The sequence below is a fragment of the Scyliorhinus torazame genome, chromosome 10 (assembly GCF_047496885.1).
Source record: "Scyliorhinus torazame isolate Kashiwa2021f chromosome 10, sScyTor2.1, whole genome shotgun sequence".
NCBI classification, from domain to species: Eukaryota; Metazoa; Chordata; class Chondrichthyes; order Carcharhiniformes; family Scyliorhinidae; genus Scyliorhinus; species Scyliorhinus torazame.
The window spans coordinates 41,958,063-41,983,495 of record NC_092716.1 but is presented as its reverse complement, the minus strand read 5'-3'; the positions used below and the strand labels follow the sequence as shown (position 1 = coordinate 41,983,495).

Below are 25,433 nucleotides of genomic sequence, written 5' to 3'. Positions count from 1 at the left end.
ACAACTTCAACAAGACGTCCCAACCCCTGTATTCAATATTCTGACCAATAACACCTAGCATGCTGAATGCCTTCTTCACCTTAAAAAGCTACATAATCCCGGAACCTTGTATTTGATTTGGTCACATATCCTGAGCATGTGATTATGCCAGTTCACTGTGCTGGAGGTGCTCTCGGGTTGGGTGTGCCCAGTAGTTTAGGGCTTGCTTCATCGGCCTCTGGAAGAGCCTCCACTGGTGTAGGAGGAGGCCTGTATTGTAGCGTTTGCTGGTTCTGGTTCCGATGCCTCAGTAGCTGACACCGGTTTTGTATGTAGTGGGTACTGTCCGAGGCTACCACATAACGGTGTTGCTGCAGAGCATTGCTGTGTACCATCGCCAATTTGTCATGGCCATGTGTGGTCTGAACCCTGATCAGCTGACCACGTGTTAAAGGGCAGAGTCTGTGGGCATTTTGATCATAGTATCTTTACCCTCTTAAATCGACACTGCATGAGGCACCACGCATACTGGTTTCGATATTGGGTTGCAAGAGGATTGTGGTGCTGGTGCACCTGGAGAACAGTCACTGTGCTGGTGAGGGCAGACCCTTACCTGACATGTTTTGCAGGCTGAGAAGTGCAGCGAGTAATGGATGTGATCTCAGGCACATGTCTCTAGTAGGTGCTTGACTGAGCATACTGCCTGTTCTGCCAGGTCACTGGGACTGTGGGTACAGGAGGCTGCTCGTGATCTGCTCAAAGACCCATGAGTGTTCAAAGTTCCAAAACTCACTGGAAGTGAAGTGGCGAGCGTTGTCTGTCATTATCATCTGAGGGATGAAATATGTGGCAGAGTGTCTCTTGAGTTTGATGATGACGGTGTTACTCTTTATGGCTGGCAAGTAGTCGAGTTCAAATCACCCGAAATACAAGTCAACTTAGACCAAATTCTGTTTCCCATTCCATTTGAAAATATCAGCTGCAGTGAATGACCATTGGCGAGCTGGAACCCCATGTGGGTGACAGGTGCTGCTTGAGTGCGTTCCATGGTGCACATCTGGATACCTCCCTTTCCATTTCAGTGTACATGGAGGGTCAGTAAATGGACTCCTTTGCCCTGTATCTGGTTGCTTTTCCGCTCTGCGGAGAATCGCGTGCCGGCGTCGGGGTGGCTTGCCCCTGATCTGGCAATTCTTGTGTTTTTAAGACTACAGATGAAGGCAGTTTTCTTTCCCAGCAGGTTAAGCGGTGGTGCCTGTGATGATTGGAAGAGGTTTGGAAAATTGGATTATAAATGTAGTGGGCAATTTAAGGGTTAAAAGCCTGGGGTTAGAATGTGTTTGTTTAAAAATAATTCTGTTTGCAGAGCCAGAATGGTTTTAGCAGCCCGCAGATGAAATTGACAAAGAAATGTATTTTTCAGTCTAGGCTAATGAGCTAATGACTGGGGAGGTCTCTGGGGAGTTAATGTGCTTTTGCAGCCTGCAGGGAGAATTTGGGGTTTTTTTTAGCTTGGGGAGATGAGGTCATTATTGGGTGGAACCAAGGAAGGCAGAGAGACATTTTGATAAGCTGTGAAGAGAGGCAGATTTGGAGAAAGCTGCGGAGAGAGACAGGGTTTTGGAGAAAGGCTTTTGGAAGTGAAGTCGGGGGCGGGATGAATGGACAGAAAACAGCATCTTACAGTATCTGGGTGAATAAATCTTTCCGTGCTCCCGGAGCCGATCAAGCATGGCGTCTCGTATCAGTTGACCAGCACCGTTGTTGTTGTCGTTTGGAGCGTCCGGGGCCGCGATTGGTCCAGAGTCACCGAAGCCAGTCGTGGTAGTAGCGTCGCGGCGTTTTCTTCGGACCCCGTGGAGCCGTCTATGCTGGGGTCCTTGGCTGTCAGCCAAGATGGCGGTGTCCATGGATCGCATGAGGTCGGGGGTGGACAAAATGGCCACCCCCATGAATCGCACGCGGTCGGGGGTGGACAAAATGGCCGCCCCCATGAATCGCACGTGGCCGGCGGGTCACGTGCCCCTCGTGGTGTCCGGGGCCCAAAATGGCAGCGCCCGCAGGTCGCGCATGGATCGTTGGGGGGGGGGGTTGGAATCTGCTGTCCTCGTTCTTCCCCGGGGACTGCGGCGACCCCCCCGGGACCGGCACACCGCCGCGTAATGGCCCTTTTTGCCGCAGCTTTTACAAATAGCTGCGCGGGCCGGGCAGCGCCGCCGGGGGTGTTTCGCCTGCCCGCAAAAGTAGCAGCGGGCCTCACCGGGATGGTCTGATTCTCTAGCCGCGCAAGCTTGCGGGGGGATGGGGGGTGCCGGAGAGTCGGTCGCAACGGGGGTCTATGGAGCCCAAGGGGCCGCCGCGCGGTCGGGGCCGTAGGCGCGGGTGTTTTGCGAGGCCACATCGAGGGAGGCCGCAAGGGCCCGTGCCTCTGAGAGTCCTAGCGACTCTCTTTCTAAAAGTCTTTGACGAATTTGGGGAGAAGTCATACCTGCCACGAATGAGTCTCTGATTAGCAGGTCCGTGTGCTCGATCGCGCTCACCGACGGGCAGTTGCAGTTTCGTCCCAAAATCAACAGCGCGCTGTAGAATTCGTCCAGTGATTCTCCTGGAATTTTCCATCTCGTCGCGAGTTGGTGGCGTGCGTAGACCTGGTTTATGGGCCAAATGTAGACGCCTTTCAGCAAAGCGAGCGCCGTCGGGAAATCCTCCGCGTCTTTGATAAGCGTGTAGATCTCCGGGCTCACCCTGGAATGCAGGATCTGCATTTTCTGCTCTTCTGTGGTCCGGGCGGGGGGCGTTCGAAGGTAGCCTTCGAAGCATGCTAGCCAGTGTTTAAACACGGCCGCCGAGTTTGCTGCATGGGGGCTGATCCGCAGGCACTCCGGGGCTCCACAGTCTTTTAAGTTTGCTTAATAAATTGTAGCGCGCAATGACTTACACAAGTCGAGGAGTGATGACGTCTATCGAGGCTTTATTAAGCAAGACTTGTTCCGCAGCAGCTCAGTTACAGAATGCGGCTGCTGGGAGAACTCGAGTTCTCATACTCTGCCTTCAGGGCAGAGCCAGAAGTCAGCAGATCCAACCAGGACCCGGGACCTGTCAGCCAATAGCCTCTCGGCTTCACAGGTACCATATGATCCCTAATACATACCACCACACTGGTGAGACCACAACTGGAGTATTGCGTGCAGTTGTGGTTACCACGTTACAGGAAGGATGTAATTGCTCTGGAGAGTGCAGACAACGTTTGCAAGAATGTTGCCAGGGCTAGAAAAGTGTAGGCACAAGGAGAGACTGGATAGGTTGGGCTTATTTTCCTTAGAACAAAGAAGGGTGAGGGGTGACTTAATTGAGGTGTACAAAATGATGAGGGGAAGAGATAGAGTGTACAGGAGAAAATAGTTTCCCTTGGCGGAGAATTCTAGAACTAGGGGACATAGATTCCAGATAAATGGCAGACGGTGCGGAGAAACCTTTTTATACAGACACTGGGTGTCTGGAATTCACTGCCCGAATTGGTGGTGGAGGCAGAGACCCTAAACTCTTTTAAAATGTAAGAGGTCTTACAACACCAGGTTAAAATCCAACAGGTTTGTTTCAAACACTAGCTTTCGGAGCGCTGCTCCTTCAATGCTCCGAAAGCTAGTGTTTGAAACAAACCTGTTTGACTTTAACCTGGTGTTGTAAAACTTCTTACTGTGCTCACCCCAGTCCAACGCCGGCATCTCCACATCTTTTTAAAAGTACCAGGATCTGCATCTGAAACGCTGTAAACTCGGGTTCTGGAAGGTGGGATTAGAAAGGGCTCCTGGATGGCTTTGGGTTGGGTGGGACTGGATCCAATTTGTTTCGAGAGGGGCGGGGTCAGGATTATTAGGGTGGGACAGACGGAAGTGAAATGAGACACCCGGCGGGGGAGGGGTCACGTGTTATTTTGGCGCCAAGGTTTGGAGTTGGGGGAATCCCCGCAGAAACAAAGTAACAGAGGCCGGGTTGGAACGTTCAGCTCGCGGCACTGAGGGAATCCCCGGCTCAGCCCGCGCACCGGGGGCCATGGCCCAGCCCAGGCTCACAGACTTCTTCCCGCAGACCAAACATGTGGCGCGGGGCCCGCGATCTCTCAAACGCCGGAAGGTGGAAGCCCCGGGCGGGGGTGTCATTGCTGCCAAGCGGTGGCCCGGGAAAGGCTCGGACAAGCCTGCTGGAAGCAGAGAGGAGGCCGGGGGCGGTGCGCGGCTCTCCGGCCCGAATGACCTGGCCACCCCGCCCAAAGGCGCTTTCGGCGGGGCCGGCCTGCGGCCTCGGAGTCGCCGCCCTGCGCTCGGCTCTCCGCCCGGCAGCAGCGGCAGGAAGCGCGGCCGCCCCCAGTCGCCCGACGCCGGTGAGCCGCGACCTGCAGCCGCAGCAGGCGTGGGGTCGCAGCGGGTGCCCTCTGCCCGGCGATGTCTGTTGTTGCAGCCGGAGGCAGCAGAGAATCCACTTGCGGAAAAGACCAAAGTGAAGCCAGAGACCCCGCTGCAGATCACAGGGGGACCCGAGCCCACGGTGAGACATCCGAAATATTTCTGACCACTAAACAAGAGGGAGGGGTGTGAGTTTCATCCTCCCCTGTTTGTGGGACTTGACTGTAAGCTGCTCCATTTCCTCACCTTTCCAATGGAAATTGGGGAAATTACGCAAGGTTGGAGTGGGATTAACTGTGTCCTTGAATTCTTGTGGAGTTGGTACAGACACGGTGGGCCGAATAGCCTGTGTTATAAAGTAAATTCGCCACCGTCCCAGATGACCGATAGGCTGCTTTTCCCTTTTGAGAGACAGAGCTGACTGGTGGTGATTTAACCTGAGGGTCGCCACACCGCAGGCGAGGGACAAGGTTGAGAATACATGGGGGGCTTCCTGAACCACCCCAGCTGGTGTGGGAATTGGACTGGCCTCGCTCTGCATCACAAACCAGCTGTTCTGCCAACTTGGCTCACCGGCCCCTGGCGGTTGCATGTACTTTTTGAAGTAGGCAATTTTGCAGGATATGTTTGAGAAAGAAGTTGGGAGTTTTCACCAATTTAGATTTGAGGAGGATGCAGAAATAGTTTCTCAAATACAATTCATGCATTGCAGACAATGTTATAAAGGTGATTTGTCCTGTGGATGTCAACATAGATGCAGCTGCCAACAAAATAATGGTGGGCTGATATTTCATATCAGGGATGGACCATTATGCCTGTTAGCTTCTTGTTTATGTAATTTTTTTAATAGGGCATGAACATGCTTTCTATGCAGATTCTTTTGAAAGATTTTAATAGTTTGCCCTAAAGAACCAACGTTGTGAAGCAGAACACCTGAGATTGTTTTTAGCCCTGGTTGGAGACCATTGATATTTAAAGAGAAATTCAAACATTTTGTTTTACCCAATAGAATTACACCACAGGATTTTGAACAAAAATACTTCACTGGATGTAAAAGACTTCAGCGCAACAAGCTCTATAAACATATTCTCCCCAATGTTCCAGCTATTTTCAGAAGTAACACTTTACAATTGTTCGGTATCCTTCTCGATACTCAATTCTGCCGATTTGCTTTCTTTTGCCACAAGACTCTTGTGAGGACCACTGTAGATTGTTCCACTAGCTTCAAACTGGGCACGGTTCAAGGTTAAAATTTCAAACTTGAGATTAAGCCCCAACCCTCCCTAAACCCACATATCTCCATGTAGCCCACAACAGAACGTCCTCAAACATGCTTTTTGGTTAATTATCCCTCAATTTACACTCTTTGATCTGATGAAAGACATGATTTTATAACTTTTCAGGGCTCAATGAATGCTTCCAAACTAATTTAACTCACAAAAGCAAAATCAACTCTTTGGACTGCCCTTTCCAAAATGTTTGCAGATGTCATGTCTCCACCAAAAGGCCATGTTTAAGTTTCTGCATTTGCTGTTTATGATCTTGCCTTTCTAGCTAGTAATCTCTTCATTCAACATTGCCCCAACCTTTTTTAAGTGTAAATAGACTCCCAAGCTTTTAATTGCATATATCCTATTTTCTACTGTTTAAGTTATATTCTAAAGCACACTTATACAACCAACTTTGTGAAGAAGCACAACCCGAGATAGCTTACAATCCAGCTGTTGAAGAACCTCTGCTGCAACCTGCCCACAGTTAGGTAATTACAACAGAATATGGAAGAGAGGGCAGCACGGTGGCACAGTGGTTAGCACTTCCGCCTCACGGCGCTGAGGTCCCAGGTTCAATCCCGGCTCTGGGTCACTGTCCGTGTGGAGTTTGCACATTCACCCCGTGTTTGCGTGGGTTTCGCCCCCACAACCTAAAGATGCGCAGTGTAGGTGGATTGGCCTCGCTAAACTGCCCCTTAATTGAAAAAAATGAATTGGGTACTCTTAAATTTATGGAAGAAAAGTGTTTTCGGTGCTGAGGTTCTAGGAACATTTGGAGTTCGAATTGGATGTGAAAGCAGGAGCTGTGCTGATACAGTTTTTACCAGGGCATTTTAGATATTAGTGTTGCAGTGGCAGGATAATTTGAAGATCACCTTCACATTAACCCGGAAATAAGTCTGCACATTTGCAAGAGGAATTCTTTCATTGAATTTGGGTCTCGCTGGCTAGGCCAGCATTTAAAGCCCATCCCTAATTGCCCTTGAGAAGGCGGTGGGGAGTTGTTGCCTTGAGCTGAGGCAGTCCATGTTCATTAGTTCATAAGATGTAGAAGCAGAATTGGGCCATTTGGCCCATCTGTCTGCTGCACTATTCGATCATGGCTGACCTCATCCTGACCTTAACTCCATTGTCCTGCCCGTTCTACATAACCCTTCAACCTATCGCCAATTAGAAAATCTGTCTTAACTCCTCCTCAAATTTACTCATTGTCCCAAGGCACTCTGGGGTAACGTGTTCTACAGATTCACAACCCTTTGGGAGAAGTAGTTTCTCATCAACTGTTTTAAATTTGCTACCTCTTCTCCTAAGACTATTACCTCTCGTTCTAGAATGCTCCACAAGAGGCAGCATCTGCTCCGCGTCTACTTTATCCATACCTTTTATCATTTTGATTTGATTTATTATTGTCACATGCATTAGACAGTGAAAAGTATTGTTTCTTGCATGCTGTACAAACAATGCATACCGTACATGAAGGAAGGAGAGACTGCAGAATATAATGTTAGTTATAGCAAGGTGTAGAGCAAAGATCAACTTAATACGAGGTAGGTAAGTAATTGAATAAGAACATTGTTAGTGAGTTTAGAAGAGTTGAAATGAAGTTTTAGAAGCATAGAATGAGAGTAAAATCCGGCGCCACCTTGGTTCATCTTGTGTACCTCAATTTGATCTCCCCTCATTCTCCGAAACTCTAAAGAGTACAGGTCTTAACTGTTGAATCTCTTTTCATACGACAAACCCTGGTCGGCACGGGAGCACAGTGGTTAGCACTGTTGCTTCACAGCTCCAGGATCCCAGGTTCAATTCCCGGCTTGGGTCACTCTGTGTGGAGTCTGCACATTCTCCCCGTGTCTGCGTGTGTTTCTTCTGGATGCTCGGGGTTTCCTCACACAATCCAAAGATTGGCAGGTTAGGTGGATTGGCCATGCTAAATTGCCCTTGCTGTCCAAACGAAAAAGGTTAGGTGGGGTTGCGGGGACAGGGTGGAGGTGAGGGGTACTTTTTCCAAGGGCTGGTGCAGACTCGATGGGCTGAATTGCCTCCTTCTGCACTGTTTATTCTATGATTCATCTCTGGAATCAACCTAGTGAGCATCCACTGAACTGCCTCCAATGCCACCACATCTCTCTGCAAATAAGGGGACCAAATCTGCACAATACTCCAGGTGTGGTCTCACCAATGCCTTGTATAGTTGCGACAACACTTCCTTATCTTTACACTCTATTCCTTTAGTTATAAATATCAACATTCCATTCGCTTTCTTTATTATCTATTGTACTTAATGCTAGTTTTCTGTGACTCATTAAAGAGGACCTCCAGATCCCTCTGCACACCGAAGTCGCTCCCTATTTAGATAATATGTTGCCTTCCCATTTTTTCACCAAAATGTGTGACCTCACACTTATCCACGTTAAACTCCATCTGCCACACTTTGGCCCACTCTCCTAACCTATCTATATCCATTTGTAAGGTTCTCATTTCCTCATTGCAACTTACTGTCCCACCAATGTTTGTGTCGTCTGCAAATTTGTCTGTAGAACCTTCTATCCCTATATCCAAGTCACTTATATAGACGGTAAATAGCTGGGGCCCAAGGACTGAACCCTGTGGCACATCACTAGTTACATCTTGCCATCTGGAAAAAAAAAAGCATTTATCCCGACTCTGTCTTCTGTTTCTCAGCCAGTCTTCTATCCAAGCTAATAAATTGCCCCTAATCCCATGTGATCTCACCTTGTGGATTAACCTTCTGTGCAGCATCTTATCAAACACCTTCCGGAAGTCCAGCTATACTACATCTACAGGATCTCCATTGTGCACTTTGCTTGGTACATCCTCGAAGAATTCTAGTAAATGAGTCAAACATGATTTGCCCTTCATAAAACCATGTTGACTGATGGATAGCGTTTTGACTTTCCAAATGTCCTGATACTTTCTTGATAAATGATTATAACAATTTTCCAACAACAGATGTTAAACTAACTGGTCTGTAATTCCCCACATTCTGCCTCCCTCCCTTTTTGAATTTGTTATGTTGGCATTTTTCCAATCCAATGGAACCTTCCCTGTGTCCAGGGAATTTTGGAATATCATAACCAATGGATCCACTGCCACTTCCTTTAACACCTTAAACGTAGGGCATCAGGCCTGGGGGACTTGTCTACTCTCAATCTCAGTAGGTTTTTGAGTATCGTTTCCCTATTGATGTTGATTGTCCTAAGTTCCTCCCCCTCTATTACCTGTAAATTGCCCGTTCCTATAGGAATGGTGCTCGTGTCCTCCACCGTGAAAACTGAGGCAAAGATTTAGCATCTTTGCCATTTCTGTGTTCCCCACTATTAACTCTCTGGTTTCAACATCCTAGGGACCAACATTCACTTTAATGACTCTCTTCTCTTTTCTGTACTTATAGAAGCTTTTGGTATCCTTTATGATATTTTGCACTAGTTTTTATTTTGTAATGTATCTTGGCTCTTTTTATTGCTTTTTTTAGTATCCTTTTGTTTATGTTTGAAACTTTCCCAATATTCCAGCCTGCCACTGGCCTTTGCAATATAATATACCTTAGTTTTTGCCTTTATATTGTCCTTGACCTCCTTGTTTAGCCATGTGGTGTAGGTACACAGTGCTATTAGGAAGGGACTTCCAGGATTTTGACCTCTCGACATAGAATGATTGGTGATATAGTCCCAAAGTCAGGATGGTGTGAGACTTGGAGGCGAACTTGTAGGTGGTTCTGTTCCCATGCATCTGCTTGCTGCCTTTACCCTTCCGAGGTGGTAGAAGTTGTGGATTTGAGGAATTACTCCCAAATGTTAATTTTAACCTCTTCTTGACCTGCTCTTGTTCATGGAGATTATTTGGATCAGTGAATTGCTGCGAGTATTTCAACAGAACTTTTCAGTTCAATTTTGCAACTCTGTTTAAAGAATGATGGTGTTTGAACATTAAGCAAATTCAATGCTGGGTCTGTCTTAATTCCCCGTTAAACAGCAGATATTTGAGCATGTGGTTTGGGTCTGCGCTTCAGTGTCGTACTGCCAGTGATTCCATTTTTTTAACAAAGCACTGCAAACCCCCTCGGGTGTAAATACTCTTTGGCCATTTGTTTCTCGAGCAGGATCACTTCAGTACTTATTTAGTCGTTTATCTTTATTGCTGTTTGTGGGATCTGTCTGTGTGCAAATTAATTGGTCCATTTCCCTACATTGTAACAGTGGCTGCATTTCAACAGTGATCGATCGATTGATTATAAAATTATCTGGGGTGTCCGGAAATTGTGAAAAGTGCACTGTAAATCCAAATTTTTCCTTGACTTGACTGGCTCCACTAAAAGCTATTTTACTTGGCTGGTTTTATGATGTGCTCTCTCCTAACCAGAATACATCAAATTGGTCATTTGCTGAAGCAGACACCTTGCTGGGAGTTACTGTCATAAGATTTCCAACACTTTTTTTCCCCCACTGATCTTTTCTCTTCTGTGTCACGCCAGTCAATGGGGTCTGTTTTAGGAAATATTTGTTCAAACAGTAAATCCGATTACATGCACACGAGGGTCCGAATTTCAATGTTTTCAGTAAAAGAAGCTCTTGCTTATCACAGATTCTCCAATTGAGCTGTATGCACTCATTTCCCATTCATCATAACACAGTATTTTGCAACTCTCCAGAGACGTTCTTTTTAACAAAGTGTTCTCCCTTTCATATTGCTTCAGGGATCGAGTTCCAGCAAACATTTTGAGACCATTCTTGGTGTGTGCTTACCCCAATTGCTGACAGACGCTTAGATCAGCCAACTTAACATAGACTGAAAACCAGATCGAGGATGTTTTTGTGTTAATTGCTCAATATCATATTTGCATCTATTCTTCAGTCTATATAAGCAGTGCACCATAATTCTGGCTGCAGAGAAATACGCTTGTGAATAGTAATTCAGTAGAGCTCAAAGCTGCACACTTTAATTGGCAAATCTCAATGAGCATCTGGGAGTTTCTTTCCTATTCCTGGGTTTACTTAAATATATACTGTAGGCCACATCTAAAGTTTAAATCCGTGAACCAGATGGCATGTCTCCATAACCAATCATTTGAAGATCCATTAATATGTTGTCCTAAGCCAGATGGTGAAGTATGAAACTAGACACACCCTTTTTTTTTTTTGATGGGATGATTTATTTACAGAATGGAGCAACACGTGTCTGCCTCTTGCCTACCAACGCTTAATGATCCAGCAGCCCTCTTTTTATAAATTCATGCAGAATGAGAGCAGCTGAAACCTGGGGATTTAACCAGGGACTTCAATCTAACTCTCAACTGAGCTATTTCACACTCTTGTGCAGTCCCCTTTTTCTAGCTGTGGCAATGTGGCAAAATGCACATTGGCATGTTGTAGTCTGGAGCTACGGATAATGATGGTTAGGCTCCAATTTCTTCCCACCACATAGCTGATCGGGAATCTCTGCCACTCTTGGCCGAGTTATAAATGCATTTTCCTTGGATGTCAAGTCTTGGAATGGGAGTCAACACGAGCTTCTGGCTCCGAGGTGGGGATGCTACCCACTGCGCAACAAGACTTGTGTAAATAGTGCTGGGGATCTTTTACATCCACCCAAGCAGGCGGGGGGGCCTCTGTAATATCTCATTTGAAAGACAACACTTTTGAAAGTGCACTGCACCTTCCGTGATGCATTGGAGTGTCAGCCTGGGTCTTTTGTGTTCAATCCCTGGGGTAAAATTTAAATTTGTGACTGGGCGGCAAGGGTGCTATCCATTTAGCCACAGCTGACCGGTGTCCCCTTTTTTACTCGATTGATTAAAACAAATGATCAGTAAAATGAACAAACTCAAGGGTGCCAGCCCCTGAAGGGGCACTGTGACTAAATCAGAACGTCAAAAGGAAGCTCCAGTAACTATACCAAAATATTGTTCCCTGGGGTGATAATGACCTCTGCCCGCATGGTGCTCGTCGGCTGCGAAGGCTTAAAAGTGATGTCTTTTTAGACTGGAGAATGCTACAAATTAACAGAACAAATAAGGAGGACAGTCCCTTAAAAGGGCAACAATGAAAAAGAAAAAATTAAATTAAATGTGATTTCCCCCCCTCCCCACCTTTATACTCTTTCAAATAAAACAAAAATGTGCCCCCTGTGTGCTCAATCCCATAAGCGGTCAGTATCCACCACCTGTTTATCCTTGACCTTAAAAATGCAACTAACATAATATCAACACTGGCATGCAGATTCTAAACTAGGAAGTGTCTTGTTTCTGAATGTTCAATGTAAAATCAGGTAACGAAATAAAGATAGGATTAAGAAAAAGTGAGATGAGAGACTAAGGGTTTATTTAAAAAAAAAAAAAAAAAATTAGAAGTCTCCAAATTAAAATTTAAGGAATGAACCTCTACGTTTGTAAGAGTATTTTTTTTAGCACCAGCTGGTTGCAGTAATTAAGACCTTGCCATTAAAATCTACTTAAAAGTTGAATGGACTATTGCTAACTTTTTATGGCATTGTTCATGGTTACTGCGACATTCATGTCTTTCCAAACATGAGTGTCATGTCCCTAGGCAAGGCACAAGTATAGCGAAGTTTCTGCAGGGCAGGGCAATCCAGACAGCAGCTTTCTTATTTCCACATTTGCATTTCACATTTTTAGATGCTGGAAGTGACTACATGATTATGCCTTTTATAACAGGGAGCACGGGTAGACTTGCCGTTATTCTTACTGTTAAGTTCTGAGCTGTTTCTATTACAATGCACAAATGTGAAGCTGCTGAAATTAATGGATCTCGGTGTACTCATTTAGGATTCATCCATTCATGAGGCAACAGCCTTGAGGAAAGCAATTTCCAAGTCTCCAGGACTACATATTTCAAATGGGAGAAACCAGCAGGTATGAAATCTCTGCAGATATTTTTTGTATATGGACTGTGCTTTTGGGTACACTCAAGCTGCAGACAGTCTCTGGCAGTATGTCAGGCTGTGATTAGAGTATCATCCTCCAAGCTGTTATGGTCAGTTGTGGGGCATTTTGCATATGAACAAGATGGCAAATTAAATGTCCTACACCAAATTGTTTATTGCTGAATATGACTCGAAACAAATTTAAGGTGAAAACAACTTGTGGAGTCTTCAGTGTGTGTTTCTTTCAGACTGACTCAACGCCTGCAAAGGAGACTTTTTTGGGGTTAAAGGCCCGGCTGCAACGAATCCAGAAACTTACACCAACACCTAATTCGTTTGCTCCTACCTCGGAATTGAATAGTGATATCAAGAACCGTCTAAAGCGGGTTCGGGAACTGGAATTGAAAGTACAAGAAAATAAGTTGGAACGAAGAAAGGCAACTGAACAGGAGGTAAAATCCAGTGCCGAGGAGAGGTGAGGAAAAAAGCACTCTGCAAATGACGTAAAATACAAAAAGCTGAAAAAATTGTCAAATGTATTTGTGATTGAACACAGCAGGCCGCTGGTATTCATAATACGTACTCTTCCAGGGCGAAGGCACCAGCATATCAGCGGTTCCACAATTTAGCACAGGACGTCCCACCAGGGTTGAACCTGCCATTCAAGTACAAGCTGTTGGCAGAGATGTTCCGTAGTATGGACACCATCGTGAGCATGTTGTTCAATCGCTCTGAGACCATTACCTTTACCAAGGTGAAACAAGGGGCCCAGGACTTGATGAGGAAGTGAGTATAGATTATATTGATGAATGTTATACGGTTTAGTTACGGTTGTATGAAGAGTCAAAAGTCCTGTTCCTTTTCACCAAACACCATTTATTTAACTTCCACCGCCTCTGCACAAAACTCTTAACAACACCACCTGACACAAGGGCCACCTGAAGCCCCTTTACATATCAGTGTCAATCATTGGATACTTAACATAAATGAGACAACTAATTGCAATGTCTCAATGCATTACTTAACTCTTAACCCATTAATTAACAGTCTCCCCTTACTTGGAGAAAAAAATAATTAGGTGAAAACTAAATTTAAAGAAACTCAATCACATACCCCCCTTCTATTTTTGTTCACATTTTTTTTTGTAAGAAAAAGGCGCATTTAATTTTATATGAGATATATAAAAGGCCATATCCACCGCCTCGACAAAGCTTAACGTCTCAGCAGCCAAAGTGCTTTTGACCACTTTCCTTATTTTCTTTGTTTCCCACACAAGAGGACAACATTTACCATTGTTCCCCAAGAGGAAAATTCTAAAACCTCCTGTGCCTGATTTGCATAGGACGCATCACTATATACTATGAATTTCAAGTGCCTACGGTCACCTAAAACCGGGAACCTCAAAACACACTCCTGCATTTTTTTTTAGTTTGGCCAAACGCTTTATTTGCTTTTATTATGTCTTCCACTTTGGGATCATTCATTTTTGTACTCTACTCTTAAGACATCAAAACTCACGTCCGGTCTAGTCTGTCTACCTAACCAATTCAGTTGCCCAATTAAACTTTGCAGTTGCTCTTTTTCCATCTTTGAAACCTTGCATCTTTTTGTGAAAACCCGGCCACGACTAATTGCTATTGGGCTGATGCTTTCCAAATAAGATTGCTGATGTAAAGTTGCCCGTAACTTCGTCTGTCCGATTTCCAGTCCAATATATTTAAATGCACCAGAAGCCTGACTTCCAGGCCTGAATTCTTTCCTCAAACCAGAGATTACAAAAGCTTCAAAATCACTAGTCCCACCTCACAAAAATGATTTGACATGCATCATAAAGATGCCAGAAAGGTTCCCTTTATAGTGCCAGTAAAACATTACCGGATCTGCTTTCAACTGGTAACAGCCTAACTTTAACAAAACTGACCTTACCGAAAAATACCAGAATCTAGGTGCAACATTTAAACCACATACACATTTGTTCAACTTCCAGAATACCCCTTCTGTGTTAGCTGCTTCTTTAGGAGGACGGAGAAAAATGTCTCTGGAGCTGATGCCCTTGCAAGAAGGCAGATTTCATATCTGTACATTTACATTCCCATGAATTTGTGGCTAAAAGAAGATCTTTAAAATTAACCTTTCCTGCTGTAGGTGAATCTACCCTTAAATCCTGATCAACTAAGATTTCTTCAAATCCCCTTGCCACAAGCCTGGCCTTTGCCTTCTACTTATAAGTTCCATCCGGAAGAACCTTTTCCGTGCAAATCCATCTGTGGGATAGAGCTCTTTGTCTCCTATCCAGTACTTCCGTGGGTACCCCAAATTCACTCCAACTATGCAGTTCTTGCTGTTCAGCATCTTTGATAACTTTTCATGTCATTTATTGGAAGCCACCAAAATCTCACGTGCATGTGGGCTTCTACTCCTATTAGTATTCGTAGTCTTACTCATGTTCCGAGACTTGATAAACTATGTCCCCTCTCCCGCCTGGTAACTTGTTCTATACTGCTACTGCTTGATCTTTCCTATCTGCTGTGGGATGTCCTTTCAAAATTCTCGGCCTTTTTCTGCGAACCTGTTCACTAACTGATGTACTATCTGGACTGGCACTGCGTGTCTGTGACCTCCATTTTTGAGCTTCGTGTTCCCAATCCATTGTCTTAACTCCCTCCCCTGAATGCTGTACATTCAACCAATGTTTATACTTTCCAGTGACCTTCCCTGCTCTAATAACAGTTGCATCCTTCCATTGATTAGGCCCTTCAGGCAAGTATGTCACCTTTGTGCCAACCTTTGGTAGTTGTCCTTTCGGGAAAAATGGCCTTATCCCAGATCTTAAGGTCCACAGCCACAACGTCGTTAAAATCCCTGGCCAAAGGTAGGGTTACTATCGGTCGTGCTGGTGTCCTTCTGTACTTCCTACAAACTTCATGAGAATTTGCTATTGTCAGTCCGGATGAAATGATCAATCGAACACCAAGTCACTTCAACGTACGTTTATTCACAGCCGGGTCTGCACCTGTACTTCGGGGAGGTACAGCAGCAAGCCAATATCAGTACATTTGACAGTAGCTTGCATACAATATATGACACTGTTCCTTTTCTGAGAACGGCCCCCTTAGACGAGGCCCAAATTACGACATTCTGTTGCTCTCAGCTAAGTTATAATTATCTTTAGAATGAGAAACTCATTCCCTCATCTGCGTCCTGTTTTCCTGTTATTGCAACTGTCTCGTGCAAAAGCAGAAGCGATTCATCTCGAAAGTCACGTACGCTGTTGCAAAGCTTTGACATTCTATTTCCTATCAAGCTTTGATTCTATCTTGAGCCAAACTGTCATTCACAGCAATCACTAACCTGTTCTGTCAGTTTAGTATTGTCTTCATCCCTTACTCCTGCATCCTTTAATAAATCTTTCAGCCTCCGAGGAGACGGATGTGCAAATTGCCTATGCAGTTTTAATACAACAAGCCTTTTGTAAGCGAAAGTCCCATTAACACATCCGTAACCACTCTACTTGAAATATTATTTGTCAGTAATGGAATACAATAGTGTCCCGACTGTGTAAATTGTAAGTCCACCGTCTTTCCAAAAACTTGCCTTATCCTGTTCCATATCCAGTTTCATGTGTGCTTTCTTCATCGACGGTCTGCTCAGGAGCAAAGGTATCTCACTTGATACAACATCCGTGCTAATGAAATGATTCACTCTGGCAATATTGCAAGGGTTCACCACTCTTTTCAGCGACTTCAGCGTATTATCATCCCCAAACTTGAAACCTGTGGAACTTTCAAATTCTTTAACCTTGTTATGACTTTCAGCATTCAAGGAGTCCAGGAAACATTTTAACCAGTCAATTCCACACACAGTAGATGTGCAGCCACTGTCCAATACAGCACAATTGAAGGATTCTGCAACCAACACCCTCATTACCGGTGTAAAACTGCTTGTTAATAGGACAATGTCTTCTCTCTGAACACTTATCTTTTTCCTCTTCTGACTCTTCCGTGTCATGTGTCGCTTCAAACACTCTATCATAACGTTTTGGACAGTTAAAGACATAATGGTATTGAGAGTCACATCGATTTATCATGCCCTGTGCATTTCTGGGGTTCATCTTCCTACTGTAAGTTCTAACTGGGTTTCTGTCTTCATAATTTCCGGGTCCCGATCTCCTTCTATAGTCTTGGGCCCTGTTCGTAGCCGTACAATTTCGCCATTCTGTTAGTTGTGTATCTTCCATATTCTGCTTTATAGCAGGCTGACCTATTTGGGTCATTGGAATCGAATGTTTCCCCAGAAACTTCTTTAAAGCTTTTGTCATCTGATCGAATAAGTTATCCTCATCCGTAAATTGAACTCCTGTCAAAACCAGGATCCTATCCATGTTGCTCACTGTAGCACAGTCAAGTAATTTAAAGGCCAACACAGACTGTGGAAATTCCAGATTGTGTTTCTGCAGCCTTTTATGTAGTCTGCCAAATTCCATTATATACTCTTCCATGGAGAATTCCTCTATTTTCCGGAACTTGTCAAATTCCGACGATACTTCATACACACTTAACAAGTCCTCTTTCTTGGAAATCTTATCCATATATTGTAATAGAGTATCCAGACTTTCTTCTGAGTCTAACTCTTCCAATTTCAGCTCAGAAAGCACTTTGTTTCGGATTTTGCTGTCAAAAGGGAGAGAAAGAGCCATTGCCATACCTTGTTTTTTCTTTCCCGAGGCAGTTACCTTAGTCCACATAACTACTGCACGTCTCCATTGGTCGTACGATTCCCTTTCAGAAAATAAGGGGGGATAGTCATATCCAGCCATCTTTATCCTGGGTTCAGCCATGTATCTTTTATTTTTTTCCTTCTCACTCACTCCTTGGTTTGATCAGGAAAAATTGAATCTTTCAAACCTTCACATTTGCACAGCAACCATCCTCTGCTACCATTGTTAGATGTTTTAGTTACCGTTGTATGAAGAGTCAAAAGTCCTGTTCCTTTTCTTTTTTCCCAAATTTTTATTAGGGTTTTCGCAAAATATCAACAACAGAATGAACAAGGAACCCAATAGAATTAAATACAGAACAAAGTAAAACCACCCCCGTGCCCCCCTCCCCCATACATAAATAATAAATTAACACCCCGAGTTAACACAAAGCAAACATAGCAAATATATATACACCCCCCCCCCCCCGGGTTGCTGCTGCTGACCATTGTCTACTATTCTGCCAGCAAGTCCAAGAACGGTTGCCACCGCCTAAAGAACCCTTGCACTGATCCCCTTAAGGTGAATTTTTCAACTTCTCCAATTTAATAAACCCCGCCATATCTTTGATCCAGGATTCCACGCTTGGGGGCCTCTCATCCCTCCACTGAAGAAGAATCCTTCGCCGGGCTACCAGGGACGCAAAGGCCAGAATTCCGGCCTCTTTCGCCTACTGCACTCCCGGCTCCCCTGCAACCCCAAATATTGCGAGCCCCCAGCCCGGCTTGACCCTGGATCCTACCACCCCCGACACCGTCCTCGCCACGCACTTCCAGAGATACTGTTCGGCTTCACTTTGTAGCTTATGTTGTTTAGTCCTTGCCACAACCGCCAAGTGTCTGTGACTCTAGCTTGGTTTGATATTCTCTCTTTTGGCATCTCGGATGGCTTTGCGGAGGTCGTTTTAACTAACTTCAAAAGGCGCTAAATATGGGTACAGTTAGATGAGTTAGAAGCATGGATTAATATCTTCACTTTTTGGAATGGACATAATCAGCAAATGTTTCACTGAAGGAATGGGTTACGGAATTTTGAAAATTAGGATCTGTTGGGGTACGTTATCAGGACAATCCTGAATCTGGTGCTGACAGACTGTTTCAAAGCAGTTTATTCGTGAGCATCGCTGGAAAGGCTAACATTTATTGGGCGGGGTTCGTGATTTTGACGCGGGGGCGGAGAATGCCCGCGATCGGATCCGACGGTGAGACTCGATTCTCTGGCGACTGGAGAATCGGCGTCAGTCGCGTGCGCGCGGTCGACGCTTTGCCAGTCGGGGGCTGTTGAAAGGCCCCGCGGCGATTCTGTGGGGTCGACCGGCCGAGTTCCCGCCGAATCCTGCCGGCGTGGTTCCCGTATGGTTCCACGCGGCGGGAGCTCAGCATCGCGACTGCGGGGGGCGTCCTGGTAGGGGGGGGGCGTGGGGATCAGACTTGGGGGAGGGGGGGTCTCCATGACAGCCAGGCCCACGATCGGGGGCAACCGATCGGCGGGCGCGCACATTCCTGGGGGGGGGGGGGGGGGGGGCTTGCTGTAGGGTTCGGCGCAAATGCGTGGACCCACGGCCAGAAGTGCTGTGGCCAATATCGGCAGCTGGAGCTGCGTGAAGCACTTCAGCGCCACGCTGGCCCCCTGTGAGGTGCAGAATCACTGGGCCAAGAGGCCCGTTGACGCTGGCGTGAAACAATTTCCCGCGATTTTGGAGAATCCCTGCCATTGTCTTTCTTTTAAAAATAATTTTTATTAAAGGTTTTCATAAAATATCAATAACAAAATGAGAAAGAAAAAAGAACCCAACAGGGTTAAGTACAAAACACAACCTAAAAAGAGCAACCCCCCCCCCCCGTACATAAATAATAAATTAACATTAACACCTTGATTTAACACAACAGGTATATACACCCCCTCAGACCCTCCAGTGTAAATAACAAAAATATTGTAAACCCCCCCCCCCACCCCGAGCTGCTCCTGCCATTGACCAATGTCTATCGTTCTGCCGGAAAGTCTAAGAACGGTTGCCACCACTTAAAGAACCCTTGTACCGACCCTCTCAAGGCGAATTTCACCCTCTCCAATTTAATGAACCCTGCCATATAGCTGATCCACGCTTGGGGGTCTCGCATCTTTCCACTGAAGGAGAATCCTTTGCCGGGCTACCAGGGACGCAAAGGCCAGAATTCCGGCCTCTTTAGCCTCCTGCACACCCGGCTCCTCTGCCACCCCAAATATTGCGAGCCCCCAGCCCGGTCTGATCCTGGATCCTACCACCCTCGACACCATCCTCGCTACGCCCTTCCAAAATTCCTCCAGCGCTGGGCATGCCCAGAACATATGGGTGTGATTTTGCTGGGCTCCCTGAGCACCTAACACACCTGTCCTCACCCCCAAAGAACCGGCTCATCCTTGTCCCGGTCATGTGCAGCACCTTAAACTGTATGAGGCTGAGCCTCTCGCACGAAGAGAAAGAGTTCACCCTCCCTAGGGCATCTGCCCATGTCCCCTCTTCGATCTCCTCTCCCAACTCCTCCTCCCACTTACCTTTCAACTCCACCACTGAGGCCTCCTCCTCCTGCATCACCTGGTAAGTTTCCGAGATCTTCCCCCCCCCCTCCCCGAAAGCACCCTGTCCTGTACTGTGTGTGGCAGCAGCCGCAGGAATTCCACCACTTGCCGCCTGGCAAACGCCCTTACCTGTAAATATCTGAAGGTGTTCCCCGGGGGGAGCCCATACTTCTCCAATTCACCCAGGCTCGCGAACTTCCCATCCACAAACAGGTCCCCCAGCCTTCTTATCCTTGCCCTGTTCCACCCCGAAAACCCTCCATCTATTCTCCCTGGGACAAACCGGAGGTACCCCCGTACTGGGGTCCACACCGTGACCCCAACTCTCTCGCTCCCCCCCCCCCCCCCCCCCCCCGTGCCGCCTTCACGGCCCCCAGATTTTGAGGGTAGCCGTCACTACCGGGCTCGTGGTATACCTCCATTGGAGGGAGCGGCGCCGTTGCCAGCGCCTCCAGACTCGTACCCTCAAGACGCCGTCTCCAGCCTCTTCCATGCAGCCCCCTCCATCACCACCTTGCGCACCATCACTGCATTGGCGGCCCAGTAGTACCCACAGCAGTTGGGCAGTGCCAACCCCCCCCATCCCTACTCCGCTCCAGGAACACCCTTCTCGCCCTCGGAGTCCCTCGCGCCCACACAAACCCCGTTATGCTCCTGTTGACCCGCCTGAAAAAAGCCTTCGGGATAAACACGGGGGCACTGGAACAGGAACAAAAACCTCGGGAGCACCGTCATCTTAACTGACTGCACCCTACCCGCCAGGGACAGCGACAATGCGTCCCACCTCTTGAACTCCTCCTCCATTTTCTCCACCAGCCTCGTGAAATTAAGTCTATGCAGGGCCCCCCAGCTCCTGGCCACCTGGACCCCCAAGTACCTGAAGCTCCTCTCCGCCCTTTTTAGTGGGAGCTTGCCAATCCCCCTCTCCTGGTCCCCTGGGTGAACCACAAACAACTCACTCTTTCCCATGTTGAGCTTGTATCCTGAGAAATCCCCGAACTCCCTGAGGATCCTCATTACCTCCAGCATTCCCCCCACCGGGTCCGCCACATATAGCAGCAGGTCGTCCGCATAAAGCAACACCCTATGCTCCTCCCCACCCCGCACCAGCCCCCTCCAGTTCCTCGATTCCCTCAGTGCCATAGCCAGGGGTTCAATCGCCAGTGTGAAGAGCAGGGGGGACAGGGGACACCCCTGCCTCAACCCTCGATGCAGCCGAAAGTACTCAGACCTCTTCTTGTTTGTGGCCACACTCCATCGGGACCTAGTACAACAACTTAACCCACCTGACAAACCCCTCCCCAAACCCGAACCTCTTCAACACCTCCCACAAGTACCGCCACTGTACCCTATCGAAGGCCTTCTCGGCGTCCACCGCCACCACTATCTCCCCCTCCCTGTCCGGCATCATAATAACGTTCAGGAGCCTCCGCACGTTCGCGTTCAACTGCCTCCCCTTCACGAATCCTGTCTGGTCTTTGTGGATCACCTGCGGCACACAATCCTCAATTCTCGTGGCTGAGACCTTCGCCAGCACCTTGGCATCTACATTTAACAACAAAATCGGCCTGTAAGACCCACATTGCAGGGGACCCTTGTCCCGCTTCAGGATCAAGGAGATCAGTGCCCGGGACATAGTCGGGGGCAAAGCCCTCCCCTCCCTTGCCTCATTAAAGGTCCTAACCAGCAACAGGCCCAACAGGTCCACATATTTTTTTTGTAGAATTCGACCGGGAAACCATCCGGCCCTGGTGCCTTCCCCGCCTGCATGCTCCCTATCCTTTTGGCCAGCTCCTCCAGCCCAATCGAGGCCCCTAATCCCGCCACCAGTCCCTGCGAGAAGAATGAAAATTCCCTCGCCCTCGGCCGTGCAAATCTCCAAGGGTCCACCCCTCCCACCTGGTCCATAAACCCCCCTCAGCTTCCTACCCGTCCTAGACCTGGAGCAATCCAATGCCGGATCCAACACTGTTAAAGCGCCCGCCCCCCCCTTGCAGCTTACCACTTACCATTACGTATCTGCCGCCATTGTCTGTCACAATGCGTGACGCCTCGAACGCCACCCTCTTTCCCACCAAGATCGCCCCCCCCCCCCAATTTTTGGCATCCAGCCCCGAGTGAAACACCTGACCTACCCACCCTTTCCTCAGTTTTACCTGGTCTGCCACCTTCAGGTGTGTCTCCTGGAGCATGACCACATCCGCCTTCAGCACCTTCAGGTGTGCAAACACCCGGGCCCACTTGACCAGCCCGTTCAGTCCCCTTACATTCCAGGTTATCAGCCGGATCGCCCCTGACTAGCCATAACCCCTCCTTGGCCAGCCTCCTAGCTGCTTTACTCCTCCCATTGTGGGACATGCCCTCCTCCTCCATTACCCATCCACAGGCTCTGCGCTTTCCCCCTTCCATCCCAAGCGTGGGAAACAACCCTCGCTTCCCTGGCCCCGCCCCCTCCAGCCTTCCGCACGGGAAAAAGCCCGCGCTTTCCACCTGCCTGGCCCCGCCACCTCTGTCTCCGCTCCTTTTACAGGCCCAGTCCCCTCACCCCCGACTCTGACTTCACCCTTCCCCGCGGGACCCCATCCCCACTACCGGCCATCCACCCCACTCCATTTACTTACCCCGCTCCAAGAGCCCAACCGACAGACCCAACCAAAACCGTGCCCAACCCACCCTAACCACCCTCATCGAACCAAACCGAAATAAGAGCAAAGAACCCCCCCCCACCTCAAAGTGTAACACCCCAACAGCAATCCCCGACCACCCATCCCGACCCTCAGTTTGTGTCCAGTTTCTCGGCCTGAACAAAGGCCCACGCCTCCTCTGGAGACTCAAAATAATGGTGCCGGTCCTTGTAGGTGACCCACAGTCGCACCGGCTGCAGCATGCCAAACTTCACCCCCTTCCTGTGCAGCACCGCCTTCGCTCGATTGTACCCGGTCCTCCTCTTTGCCACCTCCGCACTCCAGTCCTGGTATATTCGAACCTCTGCGTTCTCCCACCTGCTGCTCCTCTCTTTCTTGGCCCACCTGAGCACGTACTCCTGATCAGCGAACCGATGAAACCGCACCAGCACCGCCCGCGGTGGCTTGTTAACCTTGGGCCTCCTTGCCAGCATTCTGTGGGCCCCTTCCAGCTCCAGGGGCCCCTGGAAGGACCCCGCTCCCATCAGCGAGTTTAGCATGGTGACCACAGGCCCCCACGTCCGGCCCCTCCGGGAGGCCCAGAATCCACAAATTCTACCGCCTCGACCAATTCTCCATCTCCTCGAACCGTTCCTGTCATTTCTTGTGGAGCGTCCCATGCGCCTCCACCTTTACCGCAAGGCCTGAGATCTCGTTGCTGGACCTCGCGGATCACCGCCGTCTGGGTCTCCAGCAGCTTGTCGATTGAAGCCTTCATCGGCTCCAGCAGGTCCGCTTTAATCTCCCTGAAGCAGTGATGGATAACCTCCTGCGCCCACTGCATCCACGCTGCCTGGTCCCCGCCAGCCGCCATTTTGCTCCTTCCCTCGCACCTTCTTTGGGTTCACCACCACTTTTTTAGTCGCCCTTCTCCTGGTCCAAGCCATACACTGTCGGGGAACTATTGTACTCTCCTTCCCACACCGGGCAACGTCGAAAAAATGCCGTTGGGGGGCTCTGAAAAGAGCCCAAAAGTCAGTTTTTAGCGGGAGCTGCCGAATGTGCGACTTAGCTCCGCATAGCCGCAACCGGAAGTCGTCCTGTTCCTTTTCACCAAACACCATTTGTTTCAGTTCCACCGCCTCTGCACAAAACTCTTAACAACACCACCTGACACAAGGGCCACCTGAAGCCCCTTTACATATCAGTGTCAATCATTGGATACTTAACATAAATGAGACAACTAATTGCAATGTCTCTTAATGCATTACTTAACTCTTAACCCATTACTTAACAATGGGCATCAGTTGGAAGAAGATACTAATATTGTGCTAGTGTTGTGCCAACTTCCAGTTGGAGAACACCTAAACTCTGCAACTATAAAGTGTGTAAAACTATAAAGCAAGAAAGAAAATTCCCAATAGTATTCTTCTATGGTCATTTAAAAAATCTTGTGATTATATAAATATGTTTATTGCTTCTCAGCTCGTTGCATAGAATAACTTTGAAGCATGATGACTTTTTCATACAGACAAAGAAAATATTGTTGGCTTTGGGTACATTGCACTCTTTTTGTAACATTGCGTTAATTTCTGTCACTTTCCTAATTACTGAATAATAGGAATTAGGTGAGTGTTCCTCGGGACAGGAACAGATTTCCTGGGCGGCACGATGGCACAGTGGTGAGCACTGCTGCCTCTCAGCGCCGAGGACCCCGGATGGCTCCAGGTCACTGTCTGCGTGGAGTTTGCACATTCTCCCCGTGTCTGCTGTGGGTTTCACCCCACAGCCCAAAGATGTGTAGGTTGGGTGGATTGGCCACGCTAAACTGTCTTAATTGGAAAAAGATTTTTTTTTTAAGTTTTGAGTGCCCAATTTCTTTTTTCGAATTAAGGGGCAATTTAGCATGACCAATTCACCTACCCTGTACATCTTTGGGTTGTGGGGGCGAAACCCACACAAACACTGGGAGAATGAGCAAACTCCACACGGACAGTGACTCAGAGCCAGGATCGAACCTGGGACCTCGGCGCCGTGAGACAGTAGTGTTAACCACTGCGCCACCGTGTTGCCTTATTTGGAAAAAGATAATTGGATACTGTATATTTTTAAAATATTTTTTAAAAAGGAACAGCTTTCCTAAAAGTGAAATTGTTCCATTTCAAAGTTGGTGTTTTAGAAAATTTGGGAAACATTTATAAATGGATTGAAGGAAAAATTGAGAAATATCGCAGACCTAGGTAGAAAACTTTATTTTTGATGCATTCACCTTGCTTAGGGATGGAAGTTTTAGAGACTTTTAAATGTGTACAGAATCAAAATGCCTGGAGAACCAGTGCATTGTAGAAGTAATTGCCAGGTCAGTTGTTTCGTTAACCTACTTGAGCAGTCACCTTGTAATACCTTTTATAGGAAATTTGAAGAACGAAATGTTGGGCAGATTAAGACGGTTTACCCGTCTGCCTACAAGTTCAGGCAGGAAAAGGGAATCCCAACATGGAGTGACTCTGTGAAGAGATCCAGCTACCAGCTCACTGTTGATCCTGTATTTGAAGGAGGTAAATTATGTGAATTGTATTTGGTTTGGGCTTCGTTTGAGGATAATGTGCTGCAGCTTTTTGCTGTCCTACTTTTTTATTTATAAATGTTTTTATTGGGTTTTTGAACAAAGTATATTTACCGTTATGTACACAGAATAAGAATATATATATATATATATATATATATATATATATATATATAGAGAGAGAGAGAGAAGGGCACACCCAAACATACCAAAAAGAAAGTAATAATAAAAATAAAATAACTGGTAGGGTATTGTGCACCAGCTCAATAGCAGCCACTCTGTGCAACTGGCAACATTATTTACAACACATAAGTAGGCGACTGTTTGTGTGGGGGGGAGATGTGGAGACCGGGTGGTAAATCTACATTTGGG

The 25,433-nt window shown here is 47.2% G+C and overlaps 1 protein-coding gene across 1 annotated transcript in view; it reads left to right on the top strand.

Moving 5' to 3' along the window:
* The first annotated feature begins 3,909 nt into the window (after positions 1-3,909).
* cdt1 (chromatin licensing and DNA replication factor 1) overlaps positions 3,910-25,433 on the top strand; it is a 36,996-nt gene continuing 15,472 nt past the window's right edge. Inside the window, exons 1-5 of the mRNA XM_072518002.1 lie at positions 3,910-4,524; positions 12,459-12,545; positions 12,805-13,031; positions 13,148-13,342; positions 24,908-25,053. Of these exons, the coding sequence (XP_072374103.1) occupies positions 4,033-4,524; positions 12,459-12,545; positions 12,805-13,031; positions 13,148-13,342; positions 24,908-25,053 (1,147 nt within the window). The 5' untranslated portion in view covers positions 3,910-4,032. The remainder of the gene's footprint in view (positions 4,525-12,458; positions 12,546-12,804; positions 13,032-13,147; positions 13,343-24,907; positions 25,054-25,433) is intronic.